This window comes from Geospiza fortis, unplaced genomic scaffold, assembly GCF_000277835.1.
Source record: "Geospiza fortis unplaced genomic scaffold, GeoFor_1.0 scaffold70, whole genome shotgun sequence".
NCBI classification, from domain to species: domain Eukaryota; kingdom Metazoa; phylum Chordata; class Aves; order Passeriformes; family Thraupidae; genus Geospiza; species Geospiza fortis.
The window spans coordinates 6,178,349-6,191,200 of record NW_005054317.1 but is presented as its reverse complement, the minus strand read 5'-3'; the positions used below and the strand labels follow the sequence as shown (position 1 = coordinate 6,191,200).

Here is a 12,852-nt window from a genome sequence, read left to right as displayed (position 1 = left end):
GTCCTCCTTTGGGTCTCTTATAGGAGGGCCAAAGTCGTACTGGGATGTGGGCTCTTCCAACAAGAAGCAATTGAAATAAAGGTTTGGAATTAGGAGTTAAAACAGGATGTCATAGAGCTCCTTGGGGAAGGGATGGAAACTTTAGGAGCTTGGAATTTATAGTGAAGCAATTAAACATAAAGGAGTGAAAATGTTGAGTGGCTAGTGTGAGCGTTTTTCCATCCTGCCTGAGGTAAAGACTGAGTATTAGTAAAAAACAACCCAAGAAAAGCAAGAGCTAAGTTAACTTCTAATAAACTGCATTAGTCATGATAAACTTGATATGTGTAGAAGGCGGTAGGTGCTTTCTTTAGTGAAGCTGATCTGCCAGAAGATTTGGTAAAAGCTTGTTTTGAGAACACTCCTCCTTCTCCTCCTCACTCCCCTGGTTAGGGTGGCACAGAGCTGGAACTCAGGGGTGCTCTGCAGACCATCAGCTCACTGTAGTTTGGTGGAGAACAGTCAGCACTGGTGCTGCTCAGTGTTTGTCAGTTCAGGTGAGTCACCAATAATTTGCAGTAAGAACTTGCCTTTCAAATATTCTGACTGGCTGGGAGTGAGAGGTTGTCCCTCTACAGCACAACTGTGCTGGTGGATGGAGTTCCTTCTCATCTTGTGAGATCTTAAGTGTGAGAGGCAGGGAGCTCACAAAGGGGGTGAGTAGCTGAAATGCCAAGTGTATGTCAGAGTCTTACCTTGCTCTTTTTCACTTTTAAGTTGCCACTGCTAGAGTTCCTTCATCTCTCTATTGATGTAGGAATCAAAAGTAACAAGTAAATCCCTTAATTCTTATTTGGAAAACTAGGTGGGGAACATTCAGAGCAAATCAGGTGGTCTGTGCCTCTTGACTTTCAACGGCTTGGTCTATTTCTGCTCCTCCTTTGAGTAACTGCATGTTGCACCATTGCAGGGCTCTCTCCAGGAGTGGTGGTAGCCTGTAGTGCCAGCAGTGGGAATGCCTGGCAGGGCTGCTGGCATCCCTGGCCTGGCCTGAGTGTGTGTGTCTGTGTCTGTGTGTGTTTTCACAGGTGCAGACATTCATCTGACTCTTAAATGCTTTCTTTGAATTTCAGCTTGCAAACTGGTTTGCAGCTGTGTTCTGGGAGAAGCCCTGCTGGAGTTAGTGGCACTACCTGTTGCAGCAGTGCTGCTGATAAACAGCCCTGTAATCCTCTGAGTCATAACATATGAAATAAGAGCGAGCATTTTATAAATGCAGGTATCCAGTTTGGTGTGTCGAGTATAAAGTGATGACCTGAGTGCTTTTCTTGCTTCTCACTGTGCCATTCCAGTTCTGGCTGTGCTGGGCTGTGGCACGAGCCCCAGTGACCGTGTCACTGCTGTGTGTGCCCTCCCTGCAGGCAGAGCAGTGTCACCACAGCAGGACTGTGGTTTGACACCGTCCGTGCACTTCTGCTCACACCAGAGAGGGACATCCTGTTTGGCTGAACTGTGTCAGCAATTTGTCTGACTGAATTTCACTTTAAATATTCTTTTGTGGTTATCAAATGTAGGCTGCCTTGGGATATGACTGTGTGTCGTCTGTAATTTGCTGTCTGGACAGGAGTAGCTGGCAAGCTTGTCCCTGCGTGCAGTCCATTGGTGTGTGACACAAGGACAGAGCTGGCTTGAGGCTGCCTGTGCTGGGGGATGGATGGAGTGTCTGCCCACCCCCTGGTGATCACTGTGTCCCATTCAAGAGGATTTAAAGCATCATTGAAAGGGCACATGTCATGAAGGGTGTCCATCCTCAGCCTTGCTGGGATGTGGTTGGTGAGTCCTTAGCTCAGGTTGTACCCAAACTAAGCTACTTTGACCTGTGAAGCTGTCTGGAAATTCAGAGCTCCCAGGCTGATGAGGGAAGTAGTGAAGAGCTGGGATCACACTCAGGCATTTTAGGATGGCCTCCTGGTATCTCCATTTGTGCAGTACATCTGGCTCCAGCACTGGTTTGCCAGGGAGGTCTCTGTGTGCCTTGTGGTTCTGGGTCCTTACACAAAGGTCACAGAGATTTCTCCATGCCCCTTCTATGCTGAGGGCTAGGTTTGTTCCAGATAATTGCTCTTGTAAATTTTTCACTCTGGTGTTGCACAGCAGTGCTGTGATCAAAGATTAAATCATGCTTCTGCACTGGCTTGCAGTGTCATCTCTTTCTTTCCCTGATGGAGTCTTGATTCATCTGTACTGGACTTACATGCTGACCAAAATAGCATCATATTCCCTAGTTAAAATAACTGATGGACATCTCTGCCTTTGAAATATTCTGGATGTGTAATTTCAGTTAATTTTATTAAGACTGCAGATCTCTTCTGTCATGATTACTGGAGGTTTCTGGCTGGCTGCATCATTTCACTTTCAAGTGAGTATCAGAAACCTGTACCAGTCTCATATGGTTTTAATGCATCTGCATGTTATTCTCATCTTGTACTTGACCAGAATAACACCTACAAGTGCTAGAATTTAAAAGTCTGGTCTATTGCTAAAAGTTTACAAACTGTACTTGAGTGACAATTCCAAAAAAAAAAAAACAACCCAAAACCAAACCAAACAACCTCCCTCAAACAAACAAAAAACCCCACAAAAAACCCAAACCCACCCCCCCCCCAAAATAAAACCAAAACAAAATGAAACAAAAAACCAAACAGCAAAACCAGCAGTTTAAAAAAATAATTACAGAGGTTGGCAAAAGAGCTGGCGTTCCAGGTTTATCTGCTGCTGGGGGATGTGCTTTAATGTACTCTCTTGGGGCATACTCTGTCTCTAATTTGTAAAAATAGGATCCTGGTATGACTTGTTCTGTATCTTAGTATTCCTTAGTCTTCTGTTGTCTGACCTCACTATTTTCATATACTGATTTTGGTTTTTTACTCTTTAATCCACCTGAGATGCAGCTGGGGCTGTGCTTGTGCTGCTGGGTCCCAAGGACCTGACCTGCTGGACACTGTTTTGCCCAGGCTGTGGATTTGGGCAGGGCAGCAGGGCACCGAGAGGTGGGCTGTGCTGCCTTGTTCTGTGGTGAATGAAACCCACCTCATTTCCTAGGAATGAGAAGGGCAAGGTATCTTTTTGGGTTGGGAATTAACTGTGAACATTGAGTTGTTTTGGAACGTGGGGCTCTGGCTTGGCTAAATCTTTGTGCTGCCTTTAGCTGGGTGGCTGTATGTTGAAGTTTGTTAGTAAAGAGGATGGGACCAGAAGTCTTGGGAACTGTGTGGTCTTTTAAGATGTAAAAATAAACAAAGCTGAGAAGCTCTACCCTACTTAAAACAGGCTGACCTAAATTTTCAGCAGTTCTAGCAGAGAGGCAGGCTCTGGGCAGGGATAAAGGCTTGCTGATGACTGGCTTCCCTGTCCTTCCATGGCTTGACAAGGTTGACAGGCCACCTTTGGCAAATCAGCACTGGACTCTGAGGTCATTCACTTCCCCCTTCTTGAGCTGCACAGCCTGGCTGTGGATTTGCCTTATGCTCCTGGGGACAGTCTCCTTGTTATGCAAGTCAACAGTTCAGCATCTTCTGGGAAGTCACAGCATGAATCTCTTCTCAAATTGCTTTTGTTGGAGTGTGTTGACAGCATGTTAGATGTCCCCTGGCTTGTCCCTACAGAGATTGCTTTTGAGAGTAGGTGTCTGGGAAGTCCTTTCATACTCTTTGTCTGTAGATTAATGTTCCTGCTATCAGTTGCAGTTCTCCACTACTGAATTATTAATTCTGCAGTGAGGGTTTTTTTATTCTTAGTGTTCACTGACTTTCATACTTGATTTATTTTTCTGAGTAGTTTGAAACTGGAGCTGGAAATGGGAATGTTGACTAATATTAACAGATCACGTGTGTGACCTCAGAGGTGGCTAAATAAACTTTTTTAATTGGGAAAATGACATCTGTCTTTCAAAGTACTCACAGTTTCCCAGGTGAAAGGTTGCTTGTGAACATGTATTGCCCTCAGAGGCACACTGCTTGTTATTCAAGAAAACTGGGATGTTCAGGCAACTGGTGGAGTGGTTATGTGTGCTCCAGAGGCAGTCCTGTGGGTAATGTGATGGGAGAAGGAGGGAGAAGAGGGTTTGCAGATTCTCCTGCTAATGTGACTTTGTAGCTGAATGCTTTCCTGGCAGAGAGCCTGCCTTTGATTGGAAAGCATTCCCCTTGGTGTTCTTGTAGGTCCTGATGGTCTGCCATGTTTTGTTCTGTGTTTGTGTGTGCTTTTTCCTGCAGGGAGATAAGAGGAGAGGAATTGTGTATCCTTTCAGCAGCCTTCTGTTAAACTTGGAATACCACAGCTCAAGCACGTGAACAGATGGATAATGGAGACTGGGGATATATGGTGAGTGCAAGTGTGCACTGTGCACCACAACTGGGCTTCCAAGCTCTTGCAGCAAGAATCCTTCCAGATCTGCCTTCTGTAGATCCAGAGCTTCAGTCATGAGAGAAGGGGAGCTATGCCTGTTAGAACAGCTTTACAACAGCTCACACACCTTCCCTGGAGTGCTGAACACCTCCTGTGCACTTTGTGGGGAGTGCCCAGGTTCACATTTGCTGGGGACAATCAGCCAGGACTGAACTGATGCCTTGAGCTCACTGTTACCATTTTCCTAACACAAAAGCCGAAAATAGTTTATGCTTTCTGCTTATTTTTTAAAGGACTTTTGTCATTTTATTTATCAAGAAAAGTATTTTTCCTTGTAAACCTTGTCTCAAACTAGACAAGCACATCTTATTTTCCTCCCCTTCTCATTCTGCTGCCATGCATATGTCTCTTTTCTCTGGCTGGCTGCAGTCCTGGTTGTTAGAGTTGATGGCCAGATGGAATTTATGTTCCTTTCTCTCTTGCTTCCTCATGTGCTATCTGGAATCTGATGCAGACTGGTTTGTGCTCTGCTTCCCACTTCTATGCAGCATGCTAATTTGTTAATAAATATTTCTTTTTAGAGTTAAAAGCTGAAAGTTCTTTTTCTCCTTGCCTGTTTTAATGAAGCCTCTGAGCCAAAGCCTGGATTATTTTGATTGTGAGCTCTTGGTCCTATGTTTAAACCTGCATTGTCTTCCTCTTTTGAGGGATAAAAAGAGGCTTAACGTTTGTTTGGCTGATTTTTTTCTTTACTTTTTGTTTTGGTTTTGTTCTAGAATGAGAGACAGATTGTGAAAGTAAGGAACATTGCTGGGCCTCATTCTGACTAACTTGTTCTTCAGGAAATTTCTCTGTTCTCATTTCCCCATCTGTAGAATAGGAAAAAAAAACTTGCTGCCCGAATGCTAAACTTGATCCTGCGACAGTAGCTCAGTTGTTAAGATTTCTAAGGCATTCTGGAAATGTGCATTCTGCATGCTAAGTATCATCCTGTCTAGTTGCCAGTTGTGCCTTGTTGCTAGGTGGCTTGGATTTGTTCAGGTTTGAGCAGCCCTTAGAAGTTGAACAGGAGAAGTGTGATTCCCCCAGTTTTCCAGCAATATTTGCCATGTGTGTCAGCAAGGTGATCGAATCTTCTTGTTGGGGCTTCATAAACTCTGCAATTTCTCTCTTTCTAGATGACTGATCCAGTCACGCTAAATGTGGGTGGACACATGTATACGACCTCCCTCACAACTCTAACGAGATATCCTGACTCAATGCTCGGGGCCATGTTCAGGGGAGACTTCCCCACTGCCAGGGACGCTCAGGGCAATTACTTTATTGACAGAGATGGACCACTTTTCCGTTATGTTCTTAACTTTTTAAGGACCTCAGAGCTCACTTTGCCACTGGACTTCAAGGAGTTTGACCTGCTCCGGAAGGAAGCAGACTTCTATCAGATTGAACCCTTGATTCAGTGTCTCAATGACCCCAAGCCGCTGTATCCTGTGGATACCTTTGAGGAGGTGGTGGAGCTGTCCAGCACCCGCAAGCTTTCCAAGTACTCCAACCCGGTGGCTGTGATCATCACGCAGCTCACCATCACCACCAAGGTCCATGCACTGCTGGAAGGCATTTCAAACCACTTCACCAAGTGGAACAAGCACATGATGGACACCAGGGACTGCCAGGTGTCCTTCACCTTTGGGCCGTGTGATTACCACCAGGAAGTGTCGCTGCGAGTCCATCTCATGGAGTACATCACCAAGCAAGGCTTCACCATCAGGAACACCAGGGTCCACCACATGAGCGAGCGTGCCAATGAAAACACAGTGGAGCATAACTGGACTTTCTGCAGACTGGCACGGAAAACAGATGACTGATTCTGACTCCACAGGAGCCACTTCAGTGATTAGCAACTTCATTGGACAGTGAACCCAAGAGAGTCTGGATTTTGGCTAAAGCAACTATGGGCTTTTTTTATACGACTATTTATTGTTTATCAGTGAGGACTGGAGGAGTTTCATTCTCTAGCAGCTCTGTTCTTTTGTCCAGTTCAGAAAAAAAAACCGTGCATGTGCCTGTTCAGTCAAGACACCTTTTTGTTTGAAAGAAGGAGTCCGAAGAATCAGTACAATAGGGTATTTTGTGTCATTAACACAATTCTCTGACTCTACTCAAAGTGCTAAAATTACCTCTTGTTTAAATGGTTTCTAATCCATCTAATGCTATGACACTGGGAGCAAGAAACAAAAAAGATTTTAAAATGCAGTTTGGGGAGAAGCTGCTATTGTGTAGACTAATTTAGTTTCTAAATCAATAAACAGTATTGTAATATTCTAGGAAAACAAATCCCACCCTTTAAAAGTACTTGATAAGTACAGTTTCTTACAGTTATGACAACTGTTTCTTTCTATGCATATAAATCAAGCAACCAAATATTATCAGTAGCCATGGAAATACAATGACAAATATTTATATTGGATTCTAAATACAAAATGTCCCTGTGGTAGAATTCATATTTTTAATGCCTGGTGCAATATTATTCCCAAGTGTAATGCCTGCCAGAAGAAGCTAATAAAAATGTGACATACAGAATACTGTTTTGTATTTTCTTTTTGTCTTTTAGAATTCTCATACTTAAAAAAACCAAACCCAACCAAACAAAAAACCTCCCACCCAAATTCTGGTTTTTTGTGCTGCAGAGTAGTTGGGGTGCTCTGGTAGGGCCCTGGATTCTTCCATTAATGATGTAATTTGTTCCTTTTTATGTTAATCAGTTGATTCAAATGTCTTCATTATAGACAAAGCTTGTGTTCTGAAACTGCTTTAGATTGATAGAAAGATGGCAAATATTTGTACTGGCTAAAGGGGTAGGGATGGAGGGAACACAGAGCCTAAGTACTTGTAGCTGCTAATAGAGTTGCCTGGTTTGTCAGCACTTTATGTAGTGACTTATATATATAATTCTTACTGCAAAATGCTTTTTCTAGTGATGTTCAAGTCAAGGCACTCAAATTCTCTGGCTTTACTCAATTTCATACAGACATTTCTACTTATCCTGTTCCCTTTGTCATAGTTATTAATAGAATTTCTGGTTATGGTCTAACTTGATTGCAGCTGGGAGTAAGGGAGTTTGTATCTGTTTCATGGAGTGGATCCTGTTCTCTCATGAAGTTCTTGTCCCAAGTAGGTGGGAGCTTTCCATCCCATATCTGGCTCTAAAGGCTGTCTTGGGGGTATTTCCCTGTCATATTTTGTCTCTTCCTGTTCATACACTGCAGGTTTTTGACTTATGTAATAAGAGGCAGCAGTGAGAGCTTTATTCTTGCTAAGAAGGAGGGAAGAAAAGCAGAACTGATGAAGGTCAGGAAAAGTTGTTTCTTTCTTGCAACACGTGGTAAGAAATATTTGTGTTAACTGGCATTGAATTATAATCACAAGATGTTCTTTGCAACACTTAATTTATGAGCAAATTAATGACTGGCATGGATCAGCTTGCCCTTTCCATAATTATGAAGTATAATAATTAGAGAAGCAGTATTCCAAATAATACACTTTATTGGACCTCAAGATTTATAGAAATGAGCAGCTCTATTAATAGGAAGGTAAATTCTGCAGACTGGAGCTGGCATCAGCTTTGTCTGCATCTTCATTAGGCAGGGATATTCCAGTACTGAGCAAATCAAGAGCTATTTTAATTGTCAAAACAGATGCACTTTCTAATATATTTTCTGATCAAACAGAACAACTTGTTCCTAAAAACAAAGGGTCATGATTTCACCATGAATTTTTCAGTAAAGTTGGTTGTTTTGGGTTTTTTGAAGGCACTATATAGATACAACACACTGAGAGAGGGTTTACAGTGTGGTGGTGTTTTTTTTTTTTCTCAATCATCATATAGTGGATTTAGAAAGAGAATAAGAAAGTCAAATGAGAGTTTTGATGCTGTCAACACACTTCAGGATAGAAAACAGTGAATCCTGGACCATTCCTGACTAGATTGTCTCACAGCAGCAGGTACCACTCAGCGCTGTTGGCATCTGTTTAATTGCAAATGGCTGGCTGAGAATCTTTCATACTTGTTGTAACTGCAAGTAAGCAACTGATTATTAATTCTGATTAGTCATTACTGATGCTTCATAAGTGTACTGCTGCACAAAGAACAGGCGGAAATGTATGTCCTTCACTTTGAACATGTTCTTCATAATTTTGATAGCGTGTTGTGCAGAAGTGGCTTCAAATACCTCTCGTAGGCTGGGCTCATCTGTTCAGAAAGAGAATGTGGAATGGAATTAATGGCAATTAAGAAGGGAAAGAACAATCTCTGAAATACATAAAGCTGCACTACTTAAAAAACAACCAAACAACCAACAAACCAGCAGCTGCTTCAACTATGTGCAAGATCTTTTTCCCTGTAATATGTGCTGTCCTTCATAACCAGCACACCACACTCCTCCCAAAGGGGACAGCATACTATTTAACCTCAGAAAATATGCTTGGACTTGAATGTTTGCTGAAGGCAAATTTTGTGTTCAACTGTGGAATTTCAAAGGGATACCCATTACCACAGTAAAAATCTCACTCAAGGCCAAATGAGTTTTCAAACAGAGCAATACATATTTACATCACACAAAATTTTTACATTATTCCACAGTATGGATGAATTGAGAAAGCAAAGTGCTAAAGACCATGAAGGATCAAATTGCCTTGTTTAACACTTATACTCTTTCTGGTTAAACATATTTAAAACCTCAAGTTTTGCACTAGTAGAAAGCATTAGTGTATAGAAAATAACCTGCATTTAGTGCTGTTCCATAATATTTAAACAGAGTTTTATTTTAGCTTATTCTATCCAATGTGATACAAAGAGGAATTAAAAGCTCTTGTCTCTCATCTGTATTGCTTTTGTTAGAAGAGAAGCAGTTTCTGCCCTGGCTGCTGTGGAGGTTGCCCAGCTGTAGTTCATCCCTACCTGGTTGGTGGGTGATTTCTGAGCCCACTCGTAGAGGCGCTGGTAAACCTGCCCATCGTAGCTGCCCAGAGCAGAGTTCAGGCTCTGGTCTGTGAAGTCAAAAGCATCCACCAGTGGCACAGCATCCTTCCTACAGAGCACAGGAGTGACATTCCTGTTACTGACAGGCTGCTGCTTTGCAAGATGGAAAAATAAATCAAAGATAAACTTGGCAGATTACAGGTTTCTTCTGGAAAGCTCGTGCCAGTTTTCCTCCTTGTCTTTACTGGGGAGTGGAAATCCTGCTTGTTCTGATTCCTCAGAGACATCTCTAGGTGACCCTGCCTTGGCAGGGAGATTGGACTAGATGATCTCCAGAGGTCCCTTTCAACCCTAATAATTTTGTGGTTCTGTGATGTTCTACCAATGCCCTGAGTTGTCTGCACTGCTGAATAGGTGTTTGCAGGGTCTTCACCCTGGCTCCATCACCCAGGCTGATTCAGGACTCAATCTCATGTCAGATTTTTTCTCAGTAGTCTTTGCCAGTTTGTTCTTTTGATTTTTGTCTTTGTTTCATTTTTTTAATGCTGTATGTGTGTCTTATAAAATGGAATAAGATTCCTACTAGATTGATGTGAAGTTGCTTTGCTGATCTTCAACCTTCATCCACCTTTCAGTATTTCTATTATCTCATCATGAGGTGCTGAGCTCTTCTATTCATGTCTGTAAGAGCAAAACAACCCTGACCCATCCAAGGGCCCATCTAGCCCAGAGGCCAGTATGGAGAACCAGAGCACAGGCAGCATCTCCTAAGCAGGAGATGGTTTCTTTTTCCTCATCCTTCCATCATCCTGGGTGTAGGAAGTTGTGCTGGCTGTACCTCACACTTGAGGTACTGGGATGGAAAGTGGTTTACTCAAATGTCAGCATTTCTATCTTCCAGTTCCTTTTGGGGCAGAGCTGTCTGAGGGTTTGGGAAAGGCTGGGTTTTTGCTACAGACCAAGAAGTGGTTATATCCTTTCTACTAACTGTAATTATGTAAATACTCCATTCTTGAATCCTGTTAACAAGGCATGGACTAACACAGAAATTGCAATGAATTCCAAAGACAACATGTTAGGCTTTTGAAAATGTTATGTTAAACTTACCTCTTAATTCAGATTCTGTTATCAGTTCTGAAAAGCCTTGCTGTTCAGCTCAGCCCTGTTCAGCCCTTGCTTATAGTGTGTTCTTGTTTCTCTCCAGGTGACTTAAGGTAGAATTTTAGATACAGTAGCAACTCCTCTGCACCATAAGTTACTATGTTCTAAACAAACAGTTGAACCCTTTGTCAAAAAGCCTCTGTGAGTGTTGTGGTAAGTGAAAACCTTAACTCAGAATTCACAGAGCTGGTAATAAATGGTGTGGAGCAGATGCATCTGAAGTAGCTGTAGGCAGGATTGTTTGGGTACCAGCTGCAGCTCAGCCATGGCAACAGAGGAGGCTGTATTAGCTGTGGCTTGAGCAGATTTTGCAATGTGTGATGGGTTGCTGTGGCTGCCTCCTGCCAGTGTGCTCTGACTACATATTTTTCTGCTTTCACTCTACTGCAGATGGTAGAAAGTGTTCATGACTTCTTCATTTATAATTTAAGACTTTATGTTACAGAACTTTAGAGATTGCAGAGGACACTGGGGTCTGTTTTGCCACGAAAACAAGCTCTGAGTAGATATTTCAATCAATTTCTAGTACTGCCAGGCACTGGAAATAAACACTGAATGAAGTGAATTGACTGTGGAGATGTTGCCATAGGTACAGCAGCACCCTTTTATATCTAGCCCAGGGATAAACTGGAGAGCTGTGTGTGTCCTGCCAAAGCAGCTCACCGAATGACAGCCAGGAGGTCCAGGTAGGCTGCTGTGACCATGTCCACTTGAGCTGCAGATGTGTATCCATCATGCAGGAAGGCTCCTGTGTTGGAGAAGATCCCGTGCAGTGCAAAGAGGTCACAGAGATGTTTCATAATCTTCTGGATGCCAGCCTTGGTCTCGAGTTTTTCCACAGTTTCTGCAAAGTTTTTCACTGCAATGTAGTGGCAGTGAGCCTGGAAAACAAATGCAATCAACAGTGAATGCACCTCAAACACTTTAGTAGGCCAAATGACTCAAATGTTCTTGCAAAGAATATAAAACCTTTTCATTTCCCTGGCACTTCTCCAGTCTGTATCCTTTGTTTGCTGGGTGACCAGGCCTTTCACATTCATGGCTTACAGCAACAGCAGAAGACAGAATGTGTAAACAGTCAACACCATGGTATTTGTAAACTCCAGAAAACTGCTTCAGAAATCATGCTGGTACTTATTCTAAATAGTTCTGATCAATATCCCAAAGACTTTATGTGAAGGAAACACATTGGAATATGCTTGTGTTGTAAGTGAATGTTGCTTGTACATCCACAGGAGAAAACTTCTGTTGCAGGCCTTGGGCTCATGGTACTTTGGGATCAGTGGCTACAAGGCTTCAGCTCTGGAAACACCATTGTCACAGAAGAGCAACCAAATTTACCTCCCACTTTTGTGGTTTTAAGTAAACTGGTAATTTTGGGGTCACACACCAGCAGAATGTCTGACCCAGAATAGAGTATTAGCAGAGGTGCAGAGATGCATTAATTAGGCTGACTCTGGCTACACTGACACTGCTGGGGGTGGTTGCTGGTGCTGGGATCTGTGTGGGTTCACTCCCCAACGCTCAGTTCCCTTCCAGCTGCAGGTGTAACCATGGCACACCTGCACTGCTGCTTTTCCTGCTGCCACGGTGAAGCAGCAGAGGTGGAGGCCAGCGTGGAGTGCAGAACCTGCCTGAGAAGCTGAGTGGCACTGAGTGGGCACTCAAGCAATTAACTCAAGCAATTAACCTGTGTGGAATCTGCCCAGTGTCTGAGCCACTCAGCTGAGAGCTGCCAGGTGTCAGGTCAGAGAGCTGCCTTGCCAGATGTGTGGGTAAATCTCCAGGGAAGGTATGGAATAAGAAGTAAATACAGAATTGCCCCAGGAAATCAGCAGTATATCAAAATTTTAAAGTTATGGAGAAAATTCAAGGGGTTTGGATGACTTTTCCTGTCCCTGAAATACTTAAGAGACTTTGGGGGCCCAGATCCCATTTTCTGGAGTCTGCCAGCAGCACTGATGATACCACAGCCAGCCCTCTGCTTATGTTAGGCTCTTCAGAAATAGTTAATGATGTTAAAATAAGTGGGAAGGGAAGGGAAGGGAAGGGAAGGGAAGGGAAGGGAAGGGAAGGGAAGGGAAGGGAAGGGAAGGCCTTCACTGTAACTGTAGTGGAAATTACACTTAATTGCATATTAAAAAAGAATTTTGGTTTTTGGAGATACAGCATTATCAACAGATTTAGTTTTCATTAATATTTAGGGCTTTTCTCCCCTCTTTTCTGCTTAATTCTGTATTAATTCACCCTTGTTTTAGGGAACAAATGCTGCTGTCCCAATGCTACTTCAGCTGAAAGCATCTCTTACAAATTTGATTTATCTTTCA

At 42.9% G+C, this 12,852-nt stretch overlaps 2 protein-coding genes across 5 annotated transcripts in view; one reads left to right on the top strand and one right to left on the bottom strand.

Annotated features, from left to right (window-relative positions):
- The window catches only part of KCTD6 (potassium channel tetramerization domain containing 6), a 7,139-nt gene extending 173 nt beyond the window's left edge, over positions 1 to 6,966 (top strand). The window contains exons 1-5 of one of the 4 annotated variants that reach the window (XM_031056341.1): positions 1,723 to 1,812; positions 2,335 to 2,398; positions 4,254 to 4,362; positions 5,565 to 6,221; positions 6,441 to 6,966. In XM_031056341.1, the coding sequence (XP_030912201.1) occupies positions 4,336 to 4,362; positions 5,565 to 6,221; positions 6,441 to 6,539 (783 nt within the window). In that variant the 5' untranslated portion in view covers positions 1,723 to 1,812; positions 2,335 to 2,398; positions 4,254 to 4,335 and the 3' untranslated portion in view covers positions 6,540 to 6,966. Of the gene's footprint in view, positions 1 to 1,722; positions 1,813 to 2,334; positions 2,399 to 4,253; positions 4,363 to 5,564 lie in introns of those variants that run through there. The other 3 variants (XM_031056343.1, XM_005420195.2, XM_031056342.1) reach the window with 3 other exon arrangements.
- Positions 6,967 to 7,911: 945 nt separating this feature from the next.
- Positions 7,912 to 12,852, bottom strand: part of ACOX2 (acyl-CoA oxidase 2) — a 16,553-nt gene continuing 11,612 nt past the window's right edge. Inside the window, exons 12-14 of the mRNA XM_005420194.2 lie at positions 11,189 to 11,406; positions 9,344 to 9,473; positions 7,912 to 8,635 (exon numbers count right to left, since the gene is read on the bottom strand). Of these exons, the coding sequence (XP_005420251.1) occupies positions 8,573 to 8,635; positions 9,344 to 9,473; positions 11,189 to 11,406 (411 nt within the window). The 3' untranslated portion in view covers positions 7,912 to 8,572. The remainder of the gene's footprint in view (positions 8,636 to 9,343; positions 9,474 to 11,188; positions 11,407 to 12,852) is intronic.